The sequence below is a fragment of the Pseudorca crassidens genome, chromosome 2, assembly GCF_039906515.1.
Source record: "Pseudorca crassidens isolate mPseCra1 chromosome 2, mPseCra1.hap1, whole genome shotgun sequence".
Classification (NCBI taxonomy): domain Eukaryota; kingdom Metazoa; phylum Chordata; class Mammalia; order Artiodactyla; family Delphinidae; genus Pseudorca; species Pseudorca crassidens.
In genome coordinates, this window is record NC_090297.1 from 32,526,181 (window position 1) to 32,542,703 (window position 16,523).

Below are 16,523 nucleotides of genomic sequence, written 5' to 3' on the forward strand. Positions count from 1 at the left end.
ATATGGGTCTTGTTTTTGTATCCATTCAGCGAGCCTGTGTCTTTTGGTTTGGAGCATTTAATCCATTCATGTTTAAGGTAATTATCAATATGTATGTTCCTATTATCATTTTCTTAATTGTTATGGGTTTGTTTTTGTAGGTCTTTTTCTTCTCTTGTGTTTCCCACTTAAAGAAGTTCCTTTAGCATTTGTTGTAGAGCTGGTTTGGTGGTGCTGAATTCTCTTAGCTTTTGCTTGTCTGTAAAGCTTTTGATTTCTCCATCGAATCTGAATGAGATCCTTCCCAGGTAGAGTAATCTTGGTTGTAGGTTCTTCCTTTTCATCACTTTAGGTATATCGTGCCACTCCCTTCTGGCTTGTAGAAATTCTGCTGAGAAATCAGCTGTTACCCTTATGGGAATTCCCTTGTATGTTATTTGTTGTTTTTCCCTTGTTGCTTTCAATAATTTTTCTTTGTCTTTAATTTTTGTCAATTTGATTACTATGTGTCTCTGCATGTTTCTCCTTGAGTTTATCCTGCCTGGGACTCTCTGAACTTCCTGGACTTGGGTGGCTATTTCCTTTCCCATGTTAGGGAAGTTTTCGACTATAATCCCTTCAAATATTTTCTCGGGTCCTTTCTCTCTCTCTTCTCTTTCTGGGACTCCTATAATGCGAATGTTGTTGCATTTAGTTGTCCCAGAGGTCTCTTAGGCTGTCTTCATTTCTTTTCATTCTTTTTTCTTTATTCTGTTCCACAGCACTGAATTCCACCCTTCTGTCTTCCAGGTCACTTATCCATTCTTCTGCCTCAGTTATTCTGCTATTGATTCCTTCTAGTGTATTTTTCATTTCAGTTATTGTATTGTTCATCTCTGTTTGTTTGTTCTTTAATACTTCTAGGTGTTTGTTCTTTAATTCTTCTAGGTCTTTGTTAAATATTTCTGGCATCTTCTTGATTTTTGCCTCCATTCTTTTTTTGAGGTCCTGTGTCATCTTTAGTTGTTTTTCTGGGGTTTTATCCTGTTCCTTCATCTGGTACAAAGTCCTCTCCTTTTCATTTTGTCTATCTCTTTGTGAGTGTGGTTTTCCTTCCACAGGCTGCAGAATTGTAGTTCTTGCTTCTGCTGTCTGCCCTCTGGTGGATCTGGGCTGTCAACTCCTTTTCCTTGGGAATTTGGAGGCAATTTCCATTGTTCCCTGTCAGAGTTGCTGTTGAGAACTCTGTGCCATCCTGATTCTTGATCCTTTTTATGTGACTTGTTTTTCCTTTCTGGAAACTTATGATCTTCTCTTTGCCCCAGTGTTCTGCTATTTGATGAGGGGTAAGTTTCTGTTATTATACAACAGGGTCCACAGAGTAGGCCAGGCCAGGTATACTTGCTGGATCCCTCCTAGGCCTTGAAAATGCAAGAAATATGAATATCTGTGCCCACTCCCCTGCATCATTACATAGTTGCAATGCAACTGCTCACATGTGATGTCTGGTCACTGTTATGCACCTGCAGGCAACATAGCATGATTGTAGTGATGGTGAGTTAGGCTGGGATTCAGACACTTCTAGTACAGACAACTCTGCCTCCCCTCCCAGATTCGTACTGGTTGATAGTCATGGGAGGTTTTATTGCGAAACTAAGAGAGAGAAGGGAGAACAGAGATGTTTAGTAGCAGTAGGGAGCTCAAGTTGTCTTGAGGAAAATGGTGAGTTTATATGGCATTGAAGTCTGTTCCCCTCAGACTCTTCAGGTCCCTGGGCAATGGGCCTGAGCCCTTAGGTTAGAGGGAGAGGTTCAAAGCTAAGCTGCCTTTAAGAAAGACTTTGTGAGGACTTCCCTGGTGATGCAGTGGTTAAGAATCCGCCTGCCAATGCAGGGGACATGGGTTCAAGCCCTGCTCCAGGAAGATCCCACATGCTGCGGAGCAACTAAGCCCGTGTGCCACAACTACTGATCCCGCACTCTAGACCCCACAATCCACAACTACTGAGCCTGCATGCTGCAACTACTGAAGCCCGCGAGCCTAGAGCCCGAGCTCTGCAACAAGAGAAGCCACCGCAGTGAGAAGCCTGTGCACCGCAACGAAGAGTAGCCCCAGCTCGCTGCAACCAGAGAAAGCCCACATGCAGCAACGAAGACCCGACGCAGCCAAACATAAATAAATAAATAAATTTTAAAAAAAGAAAAGAAAGACTTTGTGAGACTGCACACCAGTCATATGGGGCCCAGATGAAAATGTGTGACGGAGCTGGGGAGAGGCCATCCTCTCTGTCCTTGCAAGGAACCACCACTGATCACCTGGAGTCCTGAGAAATGCTATGGACAGCAAGACATAGTGCTGTTGACAGAGACACAGCTTTCTCACAGTGCGCTCCATCAGCAATGGAAAATCGAGGCTCTTCCTAAAGTCTCAGGTTGTGGAAATAGACAAATGGGAAGTGGAGCAGGAGAGGAGGGGCGTGTAGCTCAGCCTCAGAGCTCAAAGAGTTGGCTTATGGAGCAGATATACATTTGCAAGGCAGTGGATCTGTAATCCACTGCAAGGCAGGGGAAACTTTTAAATAATCACAAGTTCTCTATACTGAGAAAAAAAATTGAGAGTTGGCTGAAGAGAGTTATTGAATAGACTATGAGTTCACTTGAGACCCTTAGTTCATTTACATGTGACAAATAGTACAGAGCTAGCAATAAAATGGAGAACCTAATTATCCAGCTTTTTTTTTCAATTTTTATTTTACATTGGAGTATAGTTGATTTACAATGTTGTGTTAGTTTCAGGTGTACAGAAAAGTGATTTCATTTTACATATACATATATCTATTTTTTTTCAGATTCTTTTCCCATATAGGTTATTATAAAGTATTGAGTAGAGTTCCCTGTGCTGTACTGTAGGTCCTTTTGGTTATCTCAGCTTTCTTGATGAAAGTCATTTATTGAGTATTACCCTGAATTGATAAAGTGTCTGACCAGTGGATCAGAAACTACTTTATTTCAATATGTGACTCAGAAGATGTGATCTCTTAGCAAGAAGATATACTAATGATATTCTCCCATAGCAACAGTCCCAAAATATTCACCATACCATTTTTTTGGTAGTATTCTGGGCATTTTACCACAGTGACTATTCTAATATAACAGTTTAAAAACAAGTTTCTATTTTGTACTTTTATTTATGTGAGTTGGGGTTTCAAAATATTCTGATATAAAGATCAAGAAGAGAAATCACCCGGCAGTTGAATATATGTGGTGTCAGGTCTCTTCAATTCATCCCAATTTTCTGAATTCCATAGGTATAATGCAACCAAACTGTATCCAGTAGCCACTGAGACAGAGAGGGAACTCTTCTCTCTGGCAGTAGCTAATGTGAAATAGTTTTATAACAAGATAACACAGTCAGATTATGGAATAGAGGGAACATTTTTGCAAGAATTGTCAAGGAAAAATTCAAGACTTCAAAAACAAATATATGTCCTTGGGGAGAGAAGAAGTTTGCTTTGGCCATATTCTCAGACCCTGGGATATGCATTCACTTTCCTTTGCTTTTTTTTTTTTTTTGCCACGCCACCTAGGATCTTAGTTCCCCGATCAGGGATCGAACCCATGCACCCTGTAATGGAAGCATGGAGTCCTAACCACTGGACTGCCAGGGAATTCTCTCCTCTGTTATTAATAATAATAATAATAGCAGCTAATACTTGATGTATCAGTTGGGATAGGCTCCGTTATGCCTGGGGGTAAACAAAATTCAGTGGCTTAGGGCTTTCCTGGTGGCGCAGTGGTTGAGAGTCCGCCTGCCGATGCAGGGGACACGGGTTCGTGCCCCGGCCCGGGAAGATCCCACGTGCCGCAGAGCGGCTAGGTCCGTGAGCCATGGCCACTGAGCCTGCGCGTCCGGAACCTGTGCTCCGCAACGGGAGAGGCCACAACAGTGAAAGGCCCGCGTACCGAAAAAAAAAAAAAAAAAAAAAATTCAGTGGCTTAACACAAAGAAAGCTAATTTCTTGCTCATGCTACATATCCTTTATGGGTTGGCAGCGGGCTCTCACTTATTAGCTACTCAGGAATTTAGGATAATAGAGCAACCACTGTTATGGACTGAATGTTTAAGTCCATAATTCCCCAAATTCATATGTTGAGATCTTGTCCCCTAACGTGATTGTATTAGGAAGTTCAGCCTTTGGAAATTGATTAGGTCATAAGGGTGGAGTCCTCATGAATGGGATTAGTGCCTTTATGAAGGGACCCCAGAGAGCTCTATAGCCCCTTCCACCATGTGAAGACACAGTGCTAAGTCCCCTGCTGTGAACCAGGAAGCGGGCTCTCACAGAATCTTTTGGTGCCTTGATCTTGTACTTCCCAGTCTCCAGAACTGTGAGAAATAAATTTCTGTTTATAAGCCACCCAGTCTATGGTATTCTGTTATGGTACTAAGACAACCACCATCTTGAACGTTGATGGTTTCCATGCCAGAGGGAAAAAGAATCTGAGAAGTCTCAAAGCAGTAAATAAATGCTTCAGGCATGAAGTGACACATATCCTTTCTGCTCAAACTCATTGGCCACATCCAACCTTAAGAGGGCCATGAAATAAAACCCTACCACGCACCCAGAAGGCAGAAAGCCAGAGATACTTAGTGAAGAGCATTAATTGTCTATTGCTCACTGAGTGCCAAGAGCTATTCTAAATATATTACAGGCATTACCTCAGTTCAGCTTCACAAAAATCCTATGAAATAGGTGGATTTAATATCATTATCATACACATTTTACACAGAGAGGTTAAGTTACATGATAAAAGTCATACAGATAGTAAGTGGTAAAGCTCTTTTAAAGCTGTAAAAGATTTAAATCCAGTCATTCTGGTCCCATAGTCTGTGTGCTTAACCACCAGACTAGGCAATCTCTCTCTAGATGGGAAATTTTGAGAAGGATTGTCATAGATCATGGAGAGCCACTAAAGGGTTTTTAATCAGGAGAGCTAGTCAACCAGATTTGCCATTTAGAAAGCTCTCTCCAAAAAGTGGGGTGAAGGATCAAATTAACTAAGGTTAGACTATAAGGCAAGAAGGCTATTTGCATAGTGCAGGGATGAAGATGAGAATTTGAACAAAGGCACAATGATCACAATTAACTGGGTAATCTTGAGCCTTTCTTTCATCAACTTGAGACTCTGTTATATCATTTTTTGAAAAATGATTATGTTAATACCTATCCTGATGGGGTTTTCTGAGGATTATAATATATAACATAAGCAAAAACTCTGATAGTACTAAGGCTCTTGAATCATAGAGATCTAGGTTAAAAATCCCAGCTCTACTACTCCCTAGATGAAGGAGTTTATTTTTCTAACTCTCAGTTTGCTCATTTGTAAAATATGTGTTAAAATAAGAAAATTTAAGTAAGTTAAAGTAAGAAAAATTATTACAAATGGGATATAGGTTGAGAAAATTAGCTTAGGAGGAAGGCAGAATTCCTTCTAGAGAAAGAACTGAGAGTTTGTTTAGGAAAAATACCTTAATGAACTTTTTTGTTTATGAAAGTCAAATCTCCTCAGGCATGGCTTAGAAGGAAAGAGCTTTAGACAGAGAATCAAATTGTTTTGATTGATAAAGTAATAGAAAATTTTAGTTTTTCTCTGATGAAAGTTTTCAGGGCATCCTGATGTTTGGGGGAAAGTAAAGAGATGGAGGAGAGTTTGCCTAGAGATAAGATAACTCTGAGCATCTGGTCTTACCAGCTTCCCTGAACCATTCTTCCCATAGCAGCAGTGACCTTTTAAAACCACTAATTGAATCATGTTATTCCCCTTCCCCCCAGGACAGTGCCTGATACTTAGAAGTTTCTCAGTAACAATCTGCTAAGCGAATGAATGAATGGAATGAGTGAACAAAAACATTTGCCAGATGGCAGGTGGGTCCCTAAAGAAAAGGACAGCCATTGAGAAATTCTGCACTTACTACACTCTGTAGTGAGGGTGGCTTTGGACAATGGTGTTTAATAATCATTTTAAAGTAGTTACCTCTTCTTTTACTGTAATTACCCCTCCTCTCCACCCCACCTCCCCAAATAACCTTCAGTAAAGGTCTGCTGCACAAAACTGCACTATTTTGGGAGGACTGAGGAATGAAACAAGAAAGTATCTAGGCACCAGGCAAAACAATGCCCAAAGATGTCAGTAATCACAAGAGGAGACCTAATGAATAGGGGGACCAGGAATTCAGCAGGAGCATGCATTCCAAGTGAGAGGTAACCAGAATCCTCTGAAAAGCTGGGAAGGTTGTGATGTCCTCTTATCCTGGGTTAGGAGGTTGGGCCCTTCTATTTGGCTGTTGAAGGAAAGAATAAGCTGGAGGACTTTGGAGTATTCACAACCACCACGTTACATAAGGATGGTAAATATTTAACTCGTAGAGAGGTTTTGGGATTATATTGGGATAATGCATATAAGGCGCTTAGCACAGCGCCTGGCACATAGTAAGAGCTCAGCTAATGTTAATTGTTGTTTCCCTTCGCTTGCCTCTACTCTCTCCACTCGCTTTCCTCCGGCTCCATTCATTCTTTTCCAAGGACATGCAGGGGCGGGCCCACTTCCCCCTCCGCCCCACCCAAGCTCCGCCCCTCACTTCTGCCCCGATTGGTTCCTGAGAGGCGGAGCGGAGGGAAGAGCCCAGTCCGAAGCGGTGGGGGCGGGGCGCATGCGCGGGCTGGGAGGGGTGGAGGAGGAGAGGAAGAGCTGCCGGAAGTAGGCGGCAGAGGTGGTGGCAGGGCTGGCAGCAGCTGCCAGGGAAACCGAGGCGCGGGACGCACGGCTCACAGACAGGCAGGCCTGGGAGTCGTCTCTGCGCCCGGCACGCAGGAGGCCTGAGCGCCCCCCTTGCTTGGGCTGAGGGTCCCTGCCTGGTCCGGCAGCGTCGTCGGGACCCGGGTCTTTCCCTAAGCCCGCCAGGGGGCGCCGCGCTGAGGGGCTGCAGAGTGGGGGGCGGGCGCGGCTGACCCGAGAAGGGGTGCCGGGCCGGGCGGTGGGAGAGGGCTCTTCCCCGCTCAGGAGGTGCCCCTGGGCGGGGGACCAGGAGTCCTCACCTCTGGACTGAGGCAGGGGTTTCTGGGGGCGAGGAGGGCGCGTCGCCCTCTGCCCCCGCCGGCACCCTGGCCATGACGGGCAAATCGGTGAAGGACGTGGATCGGTACCAGGCGGTCCTAGCCAACCTGCTGCTGGAGGAGGATAACAAGTTTTGTGCGGACTGCCAGTCTAAAGGTAGCGCATCCCTCCTGGCGGGCGAGGGGTCCAGCCTCCGGGCAGCGCGGGGGAGGCGGCCTGTGTGGTGAGGGGGCGGTCTCTGGAGCTTAGGTGGCCCGAATCATCTAAATGGTAACGCGTGCTACCGTTGCTGATGAGGCTGCTAGGTGTTCTGCCGCGCCGGGATTGGTGTGGGGAGAGGTTGGGAGGGCGAGTGTGTGTGGTTGGGGGGTGGGGCGGTGGTGGTGTGGGTGGAAGTGGCGTGGTGTGTGCCGGTGAGAATGTCTGTATTTCAGGGCTCTGAATGAGTTCTGGGCCGACTGTCAGTCCAGAGGCAGCCCAGAGCTCGCAGCCTTCCGCTTGCGAAGCTGGGGGCGAACTGCGGTGGTGCGCGCGAGGGTGGGGGTGGGGGCGGGGAGAAGCGAGATGACGGGGAGGAAAACTGCTTAAATGATTTTTAAAGGGGGTGAGCGTCGCTGCCTGCTATTTGGTTAGTAGTTCCATCTGTCATTTTACAGCCTTGCTGAGATCTGACAGAGCGCTTAGGTGGCTTTCCTCTTTCTGGATGTGTGGAGGGGGAACTGCCTTATGCAGTGACACAGTGCGGACTTCTAGACAGCCTAGCCCTGGCTTGTGGAGTGTGTTGGAGGCCTGATGTGTGTGTGGTGGCAGAAACTAGCAGACTGTGTCTGTAGTGCAGGATTGGTTTAATCAGTGCGGAGGAGGAAGCAAGGGATACATCGAATTTGTTGCTTTCATGGCCATCACCCTTCTAAAGGTGAAATATGACCATTGTAGATTGGCAGAGCCATTTAGTCTTTGTTTTCTGTGCCCTCAAAGATTCATGATTTGATACAATTACAAATCAGTATGCTACGAAAGCTTGGTTATTAGTGAAATATTTGCACTCGAAATTGATAGATTATAAATATTTTGTTTCCTTATTTTCTTTCTGAATTCTTTGGAATATAAATTGGAGAAGTTGGGAAAATTCTTTTCCTTTTTGGTTTGGGTAGAAAGGGATATATTTTGGGAGCTGTTGTTAATTTACTTTTGTTCATAATGCAGTGAATTTGCCTGGATTGTTTGCCATATAGCGTGTTGGGCGTATAGTACACAACGAAGGTTCAATTGTATTTATCAGTATCGAGAAAGGAAGTACATGCTTAATTGACGCTTTCACTTAATTACCTTTTATTTTAGAGAAGTAAGGTTTTGTTTTTATTTTTGGCTGCGTTGGGTCTTCGTTGCTGCACGCGGGCTTTTCTCCGGTTGCGGCAAGCTGGGGCTACTCTTCGTTGCGGTGTGCGGGCTTCTCATTGTGGTGGCTTCTCTTGCTGGGAGCACGTTCTCTAGGCACGTGAGCTTCAGTAGTTGTGGCACACGGGCTCAGCAGTTGTGGCTCGCGGGCTCTAGAGCGCAGCCTCAGTAGTTGTGGTGCACAGGCTTAGTTGCTCCATGGCATGTGGGATCTTCCCAGACCAGGGCTCGAACCCGTGTCCCCTGCATTGGCAGGCGGATTCTTAACCACTGCGCCACCAGGGAAGTCCGAGAAGTAACGTTATTTAAGGAGAACAGGAGACAGATACTTTAATTTGGACACCTCGTAGGATATTTTAGTACCTTTACCAATGGATAAATGACATGTGCCATTAGGAAAGCAGGTCCCCAGACTTCTCTCCTGAATTTTTGCATTGGCAATAATTCATTTTAAAAAGTACTTTAGAATCAATTTACATTGAGTAAGTTAATTTCTTATAGTTGACTCTTGTGAGATCTTGTGCTAGATCTATTGGAAGATTCGGTTTAAAATTTAAGAGTATATCTCTTGGTTTTACTCAAATTCCCTTGTGTCCTCAGTTGACAGATCTTAAGTCACAGTGAAGCAACCCACTGGAGTGAGCATGGCTACATTTGGGGAGTCAGATGCCATTCTGATGATTAGTACCACCCCATCCCCTATTTTGCATACCACTCTTATACTTACTCATATTCCTATAAAATATAACACATGGAAGAGAGGTTGATTCATCACTTCTTCCTCCAAATTTTCCGTTGCTCTTTATCAACAGAATTACTGGGGATCAGGTAATAAAACATTAGTCAATTCATTCTTAATGAGAGCTAGTAACTGCTGGTTTGTAAACTTTATTAACTGCTCTTGATAGTAGAATTCTGGTTTCTGAAACAATTTCTTTTCACAAATTAGCTTTACATTTTGGCTTGGTGGCTTCAGTGACTCGGCCATTGTATTAAAAAGGAGATGACAATGTGTCAGTCAGTCATCTTTCAGTTAAGACATTTGTTGTGGCCTCAGTTTATCCAGTTTGTGAATTAGCTAGCCCCTTCCACTCTTTCAACTCCTTTTACTCATTTTCCATCTCCTTTTTCCTGATTTTAGTTGTTGTAATCATCATGTGGACAAATGTCAGACCATGGAAGGAAGAGACACTTGCATCTGTAGATTAAGTTAGCTGTTAAGCTCTGGTAAAAATAAATAATAATAATACACTTAGTGGGAGGAGGAATTTTAAAGCTGTAAGCTAAAATAAGGTTTGTACTTGAGTATTTATCTGTAGGTCTCATGTCCTTTCTTCCTTAGAAAACTGAGAGCTTAATTGTATAGGACCTGGTGAGTGACTGCTTGCTAATCCATTAATATAAAATCAGATGATGTAGCCCTGAACTGCAGACCTTTGAGCAGGTATTTTTGTAATGTTCCAAAATAACTCTGGCAATAAACCTTTTTTTAAAAAATCTTAAACTGATTTAAGAATGATATTATCTTTAGATATGTAATTTGAACATCAGAATAGAGAATAAACATGTGTTCTCTTTGTATACTACAAGTTTTGTTGGTCCTGGGGTTTTTTAACTCTCTTGAGCATAAGACTCACCAGTTTCCGGTACCTCTAATGCATTGAAATAATTTCTGTGTGGGAACGGGGGCTGCTTTGGTATTGCCTTTAAAAAAATGCTGTGACTTGCTTTAGGCTGAAAGATGTGGTTTCATCACCCAAAACCCTTAAGTTATTGTGACCTTTAGGGTAAAATTTTGGACTGACTTAAGTTGTGGAAGAACAGAGGACAAACACACTGGAAATTTCAGATATGTTAATGGTTAATTCCATCTAGTTGAGGCCAGGTCCCGTTTTTGGATAGACCCTTGGTGGGGTTATACTGGTCTAAGGTTTAGTCTTTAGCTCTGCAGTTGCGTATTTTATCAGTGTGCCTGGAATAACCCCTAATCAACCTTGTCAAAGACTGGTTTAGGACTTCCCTGGTGGCACAGTGGTTAAGAATCTGCCTTCCAATGCAGGGGACACGGGTTTGAGCTCTGGTCCAGGAAGATCCCACATGCCGCGGAACAACAAAAGACTTGTTTAAACTGGACACTGTCTTATTTACGATGAAAGGATCTACCTTTCTGATGACCTGAATACTTATATACACTGTTGGGACACTCCTTTCTCAGTATCAAGGTTAGTGAAAGATTGAGAGCTGTTTAATGAGCAAAGAATTAGAATGGAAGAAGTTTGATGGTCTTGAGGAATACTTACTTCTAACTGTGAAATACCACACGGAATTCTGGAGTCTGACAAAAACTTTGTAATACCTTTTTACTTCTCTGTTCTTCTGCTACATCCCATTTCTGAAATGTTTCACTTTGAATCACCTAACCATTGCCTTTGTTCCAACTCCCATTATGTATTCTTAAATTTCAATTCACTCTTTGCAAAACCACTTTCATGTGGTTCAAAATTCAAAAAGTTCAAAAGGGAATATGTACAGTGAAAAGTTGTGCTCCTGTCCCTGATCCCTTAGCCATCATTTTCCAGTGCTTCTGCAAGTTACCACTGTTAGTAATTTCTTATGTGACTTTTAAGAGATAGTATATGCATGGACAAAAAAACTACATTTAAATATATTTCTTTTCAGTGTTTTTATGCAAATAGTAGCATGTTACCCACAGTTCATGGCACCTGGCATTTTTCAGTCCACAGTATAACGTGGAGGGCATGGATAGTCCCTCTCCATGCACATTAAAGAGCGTCCCCATTCTTTCAGGGTATTAAGTTGAAAGATATGCGTAAGTGATTTGGAAACGGCTACTCTCATTGAAGTCATCTTAGAGAGTGTCCTAGGCCCATCCATAGCACAGGTAGGCTCACCTTTCAGGTGGCAAAGAATCAGAGCTGTAGACTTTTGATGTTGGAACATACAGTTAAACTCCATTACTCTGACTATTTTAGCTTTGTGACCTTCAGCACACTACCTTTCTCCGTTTAATTTTCCTCATTTGAAAAATAAAAATGCGTCGTAAACTAAAGTGTTACACAAATGTAGGCATTATTTATTATTACCATTGCTGAACTTGTTTATTTTATCTTGATTTTATTCATTTCACTTTCAGACTTTATTCCCTTAAATACTCTAGTTACTGGAAGCCACAGTTAGAATGACTCACTGAATAACTCACCAAATAAAAAACCACCTAGTTTTTAAGCCAAAACCATTTCCTGTAGGACTTTATGGTACCCTTGAGGATGGTCTCTGGATGAAATTTCCTGACTCTTCAAAGTTGTATGAAAGGTTAGACCAGGGAATCTTTCTGTAGACATTTTTTTTTAACATTAGTCCCAAATTTTAACTCTGGTAAATTAATCTCTACCTTTGCTTTACTTTTGTTTTCTGTCAATAGCTAAATCATTGCTTGTTAAATATCATTCCTTAGAAATGAACATTCCTATCAATTTTTAATTATTTTAGCTGTATCTGTGGCACCTCTTAAGAGATTTTTTTAAATTGCATCAGATCTGGACAACAGAAGGAATTTTCCTTCCATCTCTAGTTGTTAAATACCCTTCTCCAGCCAAAATCAAATAACTTTCTGGCTTTTTACAGCTAATGTACCTTAACTCTGACGGTTGTAGTCAGGTTGACACAGTTTTACTGAAAGTAATTTGTAAAAGTCCCCATTAGGTTGTCTTTTTTTTTTTTTTTCCATTTGAAACATGAATTATTTTATTTACATTACTCTTTAGTTCAACAAATTTTAACAATATTTAAAAATTATCTAAATTCATAAAAGTAGTTCATAAATTTCAACATTTAATTATTATGTACGTACTAGGTTGTCTTTTAATATTAACTTGTTAAACCTGTTCCCTGGGAGATACTTTCCTATTCGTTCTCCTTGCCATTATCCAGTGGCAGTGGGATAGATAGAGAGTACAAAATGCCTTATCTTTTAAGAACTCTTTGCAAGCCTGAGAGTACAATCCCACACTATATATATTCATTCAGAAAATAGTTCTTAAGCACCTGCTTTGTGTCAGACACTGTACCAAGACATGTAGATTAAAAGATAGGGCCTTTGGTTTCAAGGATTTTATAGTCTAATGGGCAAGCAGATGTGTAAGCAGATACATGATGCAATGTAGTAATTATCATTGTAGGATTGTGTACAGGGAGAAATGAAAGCATTGAAGAAAGCAAGAAAGTCTGCCTAGGAAGTCATGGCTCAGAGAGACAAGTAGGCTATGTCTTGAATGATAAGCATGACTTTGTCAGGTGAATTTAGGGCATTCTAGGCAGAGGAAGCAGAATGTGCAGTAGGCAAGATGTGCTGTACCGTGTGTGTGTGTGTGTATGTGTGTGTGTGAGATTCTTTAGTATATTCTCACTACATGTTGGGGATTGGCAAGGGATAAGGTAGGCAGAGACCCATAAGGTTAAAATCCTAGCTCTGTAGTTGACTTGCTGTATGGCATTGAGATTATGAATATGCTTTAGACTCCCTGTTGTGTAAGAAGCCCCTAGTATTGGAAGCCCACCTGCTACTCAAATGGAATTATAAATATTGCAAACATGCAATGTTCTCTAACTGCTGAGTAGTAAGGAATGTCTGAGTATTGTGCCCACTAGATCTCCATGGAAGTGTACCCTCATGAGTACATTAAACTATCTTAGAGAAGTCTAGTGAAATGTCAGCAGTAGATGTCATGCCATTTCTGGAGTTGATGACGTTGAATTTTGAGGCTGAGCGTGCTCTCATACTCAAGCAGTCTAAGAGTGTTGAATATTCGAGTGTGCCCTTGGTTGTTCAGTGCTTAGGATGTGTAAACAGGCAGTTGCAGCCACATCTCTCAGTATACCTTTCAACAAATCTATTGCTTTTAAATAAATCAGAAAATTTCCTTCTTTCTGCATTTTTCATCTGATGTCATTATGGTATGTAGGTGGCAGCTTTCTTGGGCACAGTTGTCTATATTACTGTTCACCACATGAGTCATTGTCGGTTTCTGTTCTGCCTGAAAATTCCATCTTGGAAATAATGTCCTGCAGCTGGAGACCACAACACGTTACTCATTATGAACATTGCAGCTGGCTTTGTATGTTATGTTGAAAGCTACCTGTGCCATAAGGAAGAGATAAAGTGACTTATTAAGTGGACTCAGACTCAGTTCCTCCAAATGATATCCCCTGTGAAAAAGATGCCCAACAAGAATCTGCATAAAACACAAATGTGTTTTACATTCTAAGCATACAGTGCCTAACTTTTGTCATTGTGTCTGCTTAAATCCTTATCACAGTTATACTTCTGTTTGAGCAAGTGGCCAGTTTAAGTAGATACTAACTTTGAAGAAGTTCTGTGTTGGCCCCTGGAGTGTGACAGTTCAGCATACCACATTGAAAAGGTAGGAACCAAGTCTATGTAGAGTAGAACCCCTTAAAGTTAATTCACTTTTACCAAATTCCTCTATTGTTAAAGAAATATTCCTCTGCTAGTTAACTTCTTAAAATTGTAACTTGCTACAGTTAACACATCCACTAGAATGTAAGCTCCATGAGGGCAGGGGTTTTGTGCCTGTTTTGTTCACTATAGTATTCCTGGCACCTAGAACAATGGTTGGCACAGGTCAGGCTCTCAGTAAGTATTTGTTTGAACAGTATAAATCCTTTGTTTCTTATTAGAAGAAATCCTTTATATGTTATCTGAATGTTTGTGTAATTCTTAGGAAAGCTAAGTTTTAAAATATATTTTAAAGGTAGGGACCCTTCAGAGAAACAGAAAGCACTGTAGGTAGTACAAGCAGAGGGAATTTAATATGGAATAGTTTCCATAGGTGATACAAGAGCCAAGAAGGTCAATGGGGTGGTGAGACAACCCAGAGATTGGCAACACCTGGGAGCTTCTAGGCCCCTAAGGAAATTAGAAGGTGCTGGTGTCACCAAAGGCTAGAAGCCTGAGCCATCTGCTGTGAGCTAGAAGCCTGGAAAGAAGAGCTGTCTGGTGGCAGCTGGAACTCGGACCAAGTAAGATAGAGAGCATTACCCTGGCTTCCCTCCTTCTCCTGCCTTTCCTCATCAGTGCGTCCCATTGGTGGAACTTACTCATAAATCAGTTGGCAAGGGAGCCTGGGGGTTGTAGTTCCCTGTGATAGTGTAGAGCAAGGGGAGGATCCAAGCTGAGACAGGCAAAGGCACAAAGGCACTTAAATCTCCAAGATGTAATTCTTTCTCCTTGTAAGTAAACAGTTATTTTGGACAAGCAATAAGAAGGGTTTTCAGGCAGATAACCTCTTGTGCTTCAAAAGAATCTAGGATCTTAACTGTTGCCAGAACAGTAATTAGTCCTGGGAAGTAATGTAACTTTGTATAGTCACGTAACAAGTAATGTAAGTTTTATATAGGCATTGCCTATATAATTAGGATGTGTGGATTCTGTGGGATCTGTATTTGACTTTTGGTCTCCACCAGGACAATTTATCGTTTGGTTACTCAGAAAATAAGTTCCCACCCTGTTAATTCTGGGAAGCCTTAAGCATGATGTGTATGCACTGAGCTTGTCCCATCTACAACTAAAAGCTTTGAGTAACAAAGTAACACTTAAGATGTACAAAGAGAGTTTTGAGGATTGCAGCCTTAAAACGTGGTACAGATTAGACTTTCCTTGATAGTTAAGGAAGTTTTCCTTGTGCCACGTATTTTTTTAAATAGTTTGATCGGTTTGCCTGTGCCACCCGCCCCCTGATTCAGTCCAGTTACCACTGGGTGAGAGAGGTAAGATCACTGGACATACTATCTTCTATACTGAACCTGAAAAATAAAAAATATTTTATCTTATTTGGAAGGTTGCTGCTGCTCCATTTAAAGACAGAGCTTCTCAAGTTATGGCTACTAGTTTTCCCCTTGATTATAAAGTGTTTAATGAGTTACGTGATACAAGTTTAGCACTTTCTAGAAGTGCTTTTTTTGTCAATCAGGTCATCTGCCTTTGGGCGCCTGCCACGTTAATGGAATTGGTGGAACTAGGCCAACAAGGGTTTTCAGTGGAGTGTGAGTATGTTTGCTTTTAGGCTGTTATTTTCCACAGAAGCTATGGATAAGGAACCTTCATTGAGTAAAGTTACCAACGGTAAAAAAAAAAAATTGCATAGGTTTCATTGTTTTCTCCAAAAATTAATTTCCTCTTAGCAGGTACTACTATAATTCACAGATGTGATTGAAATGTAATTTGGTATTGTAAAAAGTGTATCAGCCTGCTTCCCAGAGTACCAGTTGTTCCCATGCTGTCTATTTTACCTTAAGAGGTACATCTATGCGTTTTTGAAGCCTCATGTTTAATAACTACAATATTTCACTACTGTATTTGACTCTTCCATTTTCCAAACTTTCTCCTTCCCTACCCCACTCTTCTGGATCCTATATTTCCCCACAGGCTTTGTGGATGCTGGTCCATTGATGGCTGAACTGCAGGTCCCTTCCCAGTGAAAAACCCCAGAGATGAGCCAAATCTGCCTTCATCTGTGGCCATCCATCAGTGTAAGGTTGCCCTGGAGGTTGTCTTCAGTTTGTCCACCACTCGCCTTGACCCCCATGCTCCCTCCTGTGTGGCTGAAACGCCCTGGAATCCCACCTTTGTAACATATTGCTGGGATTTTATTATTGCTGCTCGTTTTCATTTTCAAGTAATGTTAAGTAGTTTTCTGACCATTTTTGTTGACCGTAGCCCTCTTTTCCCCATTTGTATATTTCCTATGGATATTCTGGTTTGATTTTTACATACCTGTAGGATATGGTTTATTTAGAAAGTACTGGACTTCATAAGCCCACTTGGAAAATGCTCTGTTGATCCTTATTTAATTTCAAGTCAAAACTTTCAAAAAGAAATGTCTTAATCGGAAACAATGAGAACTGGATCCCTCAGGCTTCATGTCATTTCTCCACACCCAAAAAACAAATGTGTAACTTTCTCATTTTATCATGTGTTGAAAATAGTAGAGCAAATACAGGAGGAAGAGAGAC

General features: G+C 41.8%; 1 protein-coding gene and 1 long non-coding RNA gene across 3 annotated transcripts in view; both read left to right on the plus strand.

The window, feature by feature from the left end:
* Positions 1 to 6,687: 6,687 nt before the first annotated feature.
* SMAP2 (small ArfGAP2) overlaps positions 6,688 to 16,523 on the plus strand; it is a 47,674-nt gene continuing 37,838 nt past the window's right edge. Inside the window, exon 1 of one of the 2 annotated variants that reach the window (XM_067725653.1) lies at positions 6,688 to 7,229. In XM_067725653.1, coding sequence (XP_067581754.1) covers positions 7,127 to 7,229 — 103 coding nt within the window. In that variant the 5' untranslated portion in view covers positions 6,688 to 7,126. Of the gene's footprint in view, positions 7,230 to 16,019; positions 16,041 to 16,523 lie in introns of those variants that run through there. The other variant, XM_067725656.1, reaches the window with a different exon arrangement.
* On the plus strand, positions 7,715 to 15,930 carry LOC137218573 (uncharacterized). Its single transcript, XR_010940757.1, has 3 exons — positions 7,715 to 10,693; positions 13,808 to 13,912; positions 15,482 to 15,930. It is a non-coding gene; the product is annotated as an uncharacterized lncRNA (long non-coding RNA).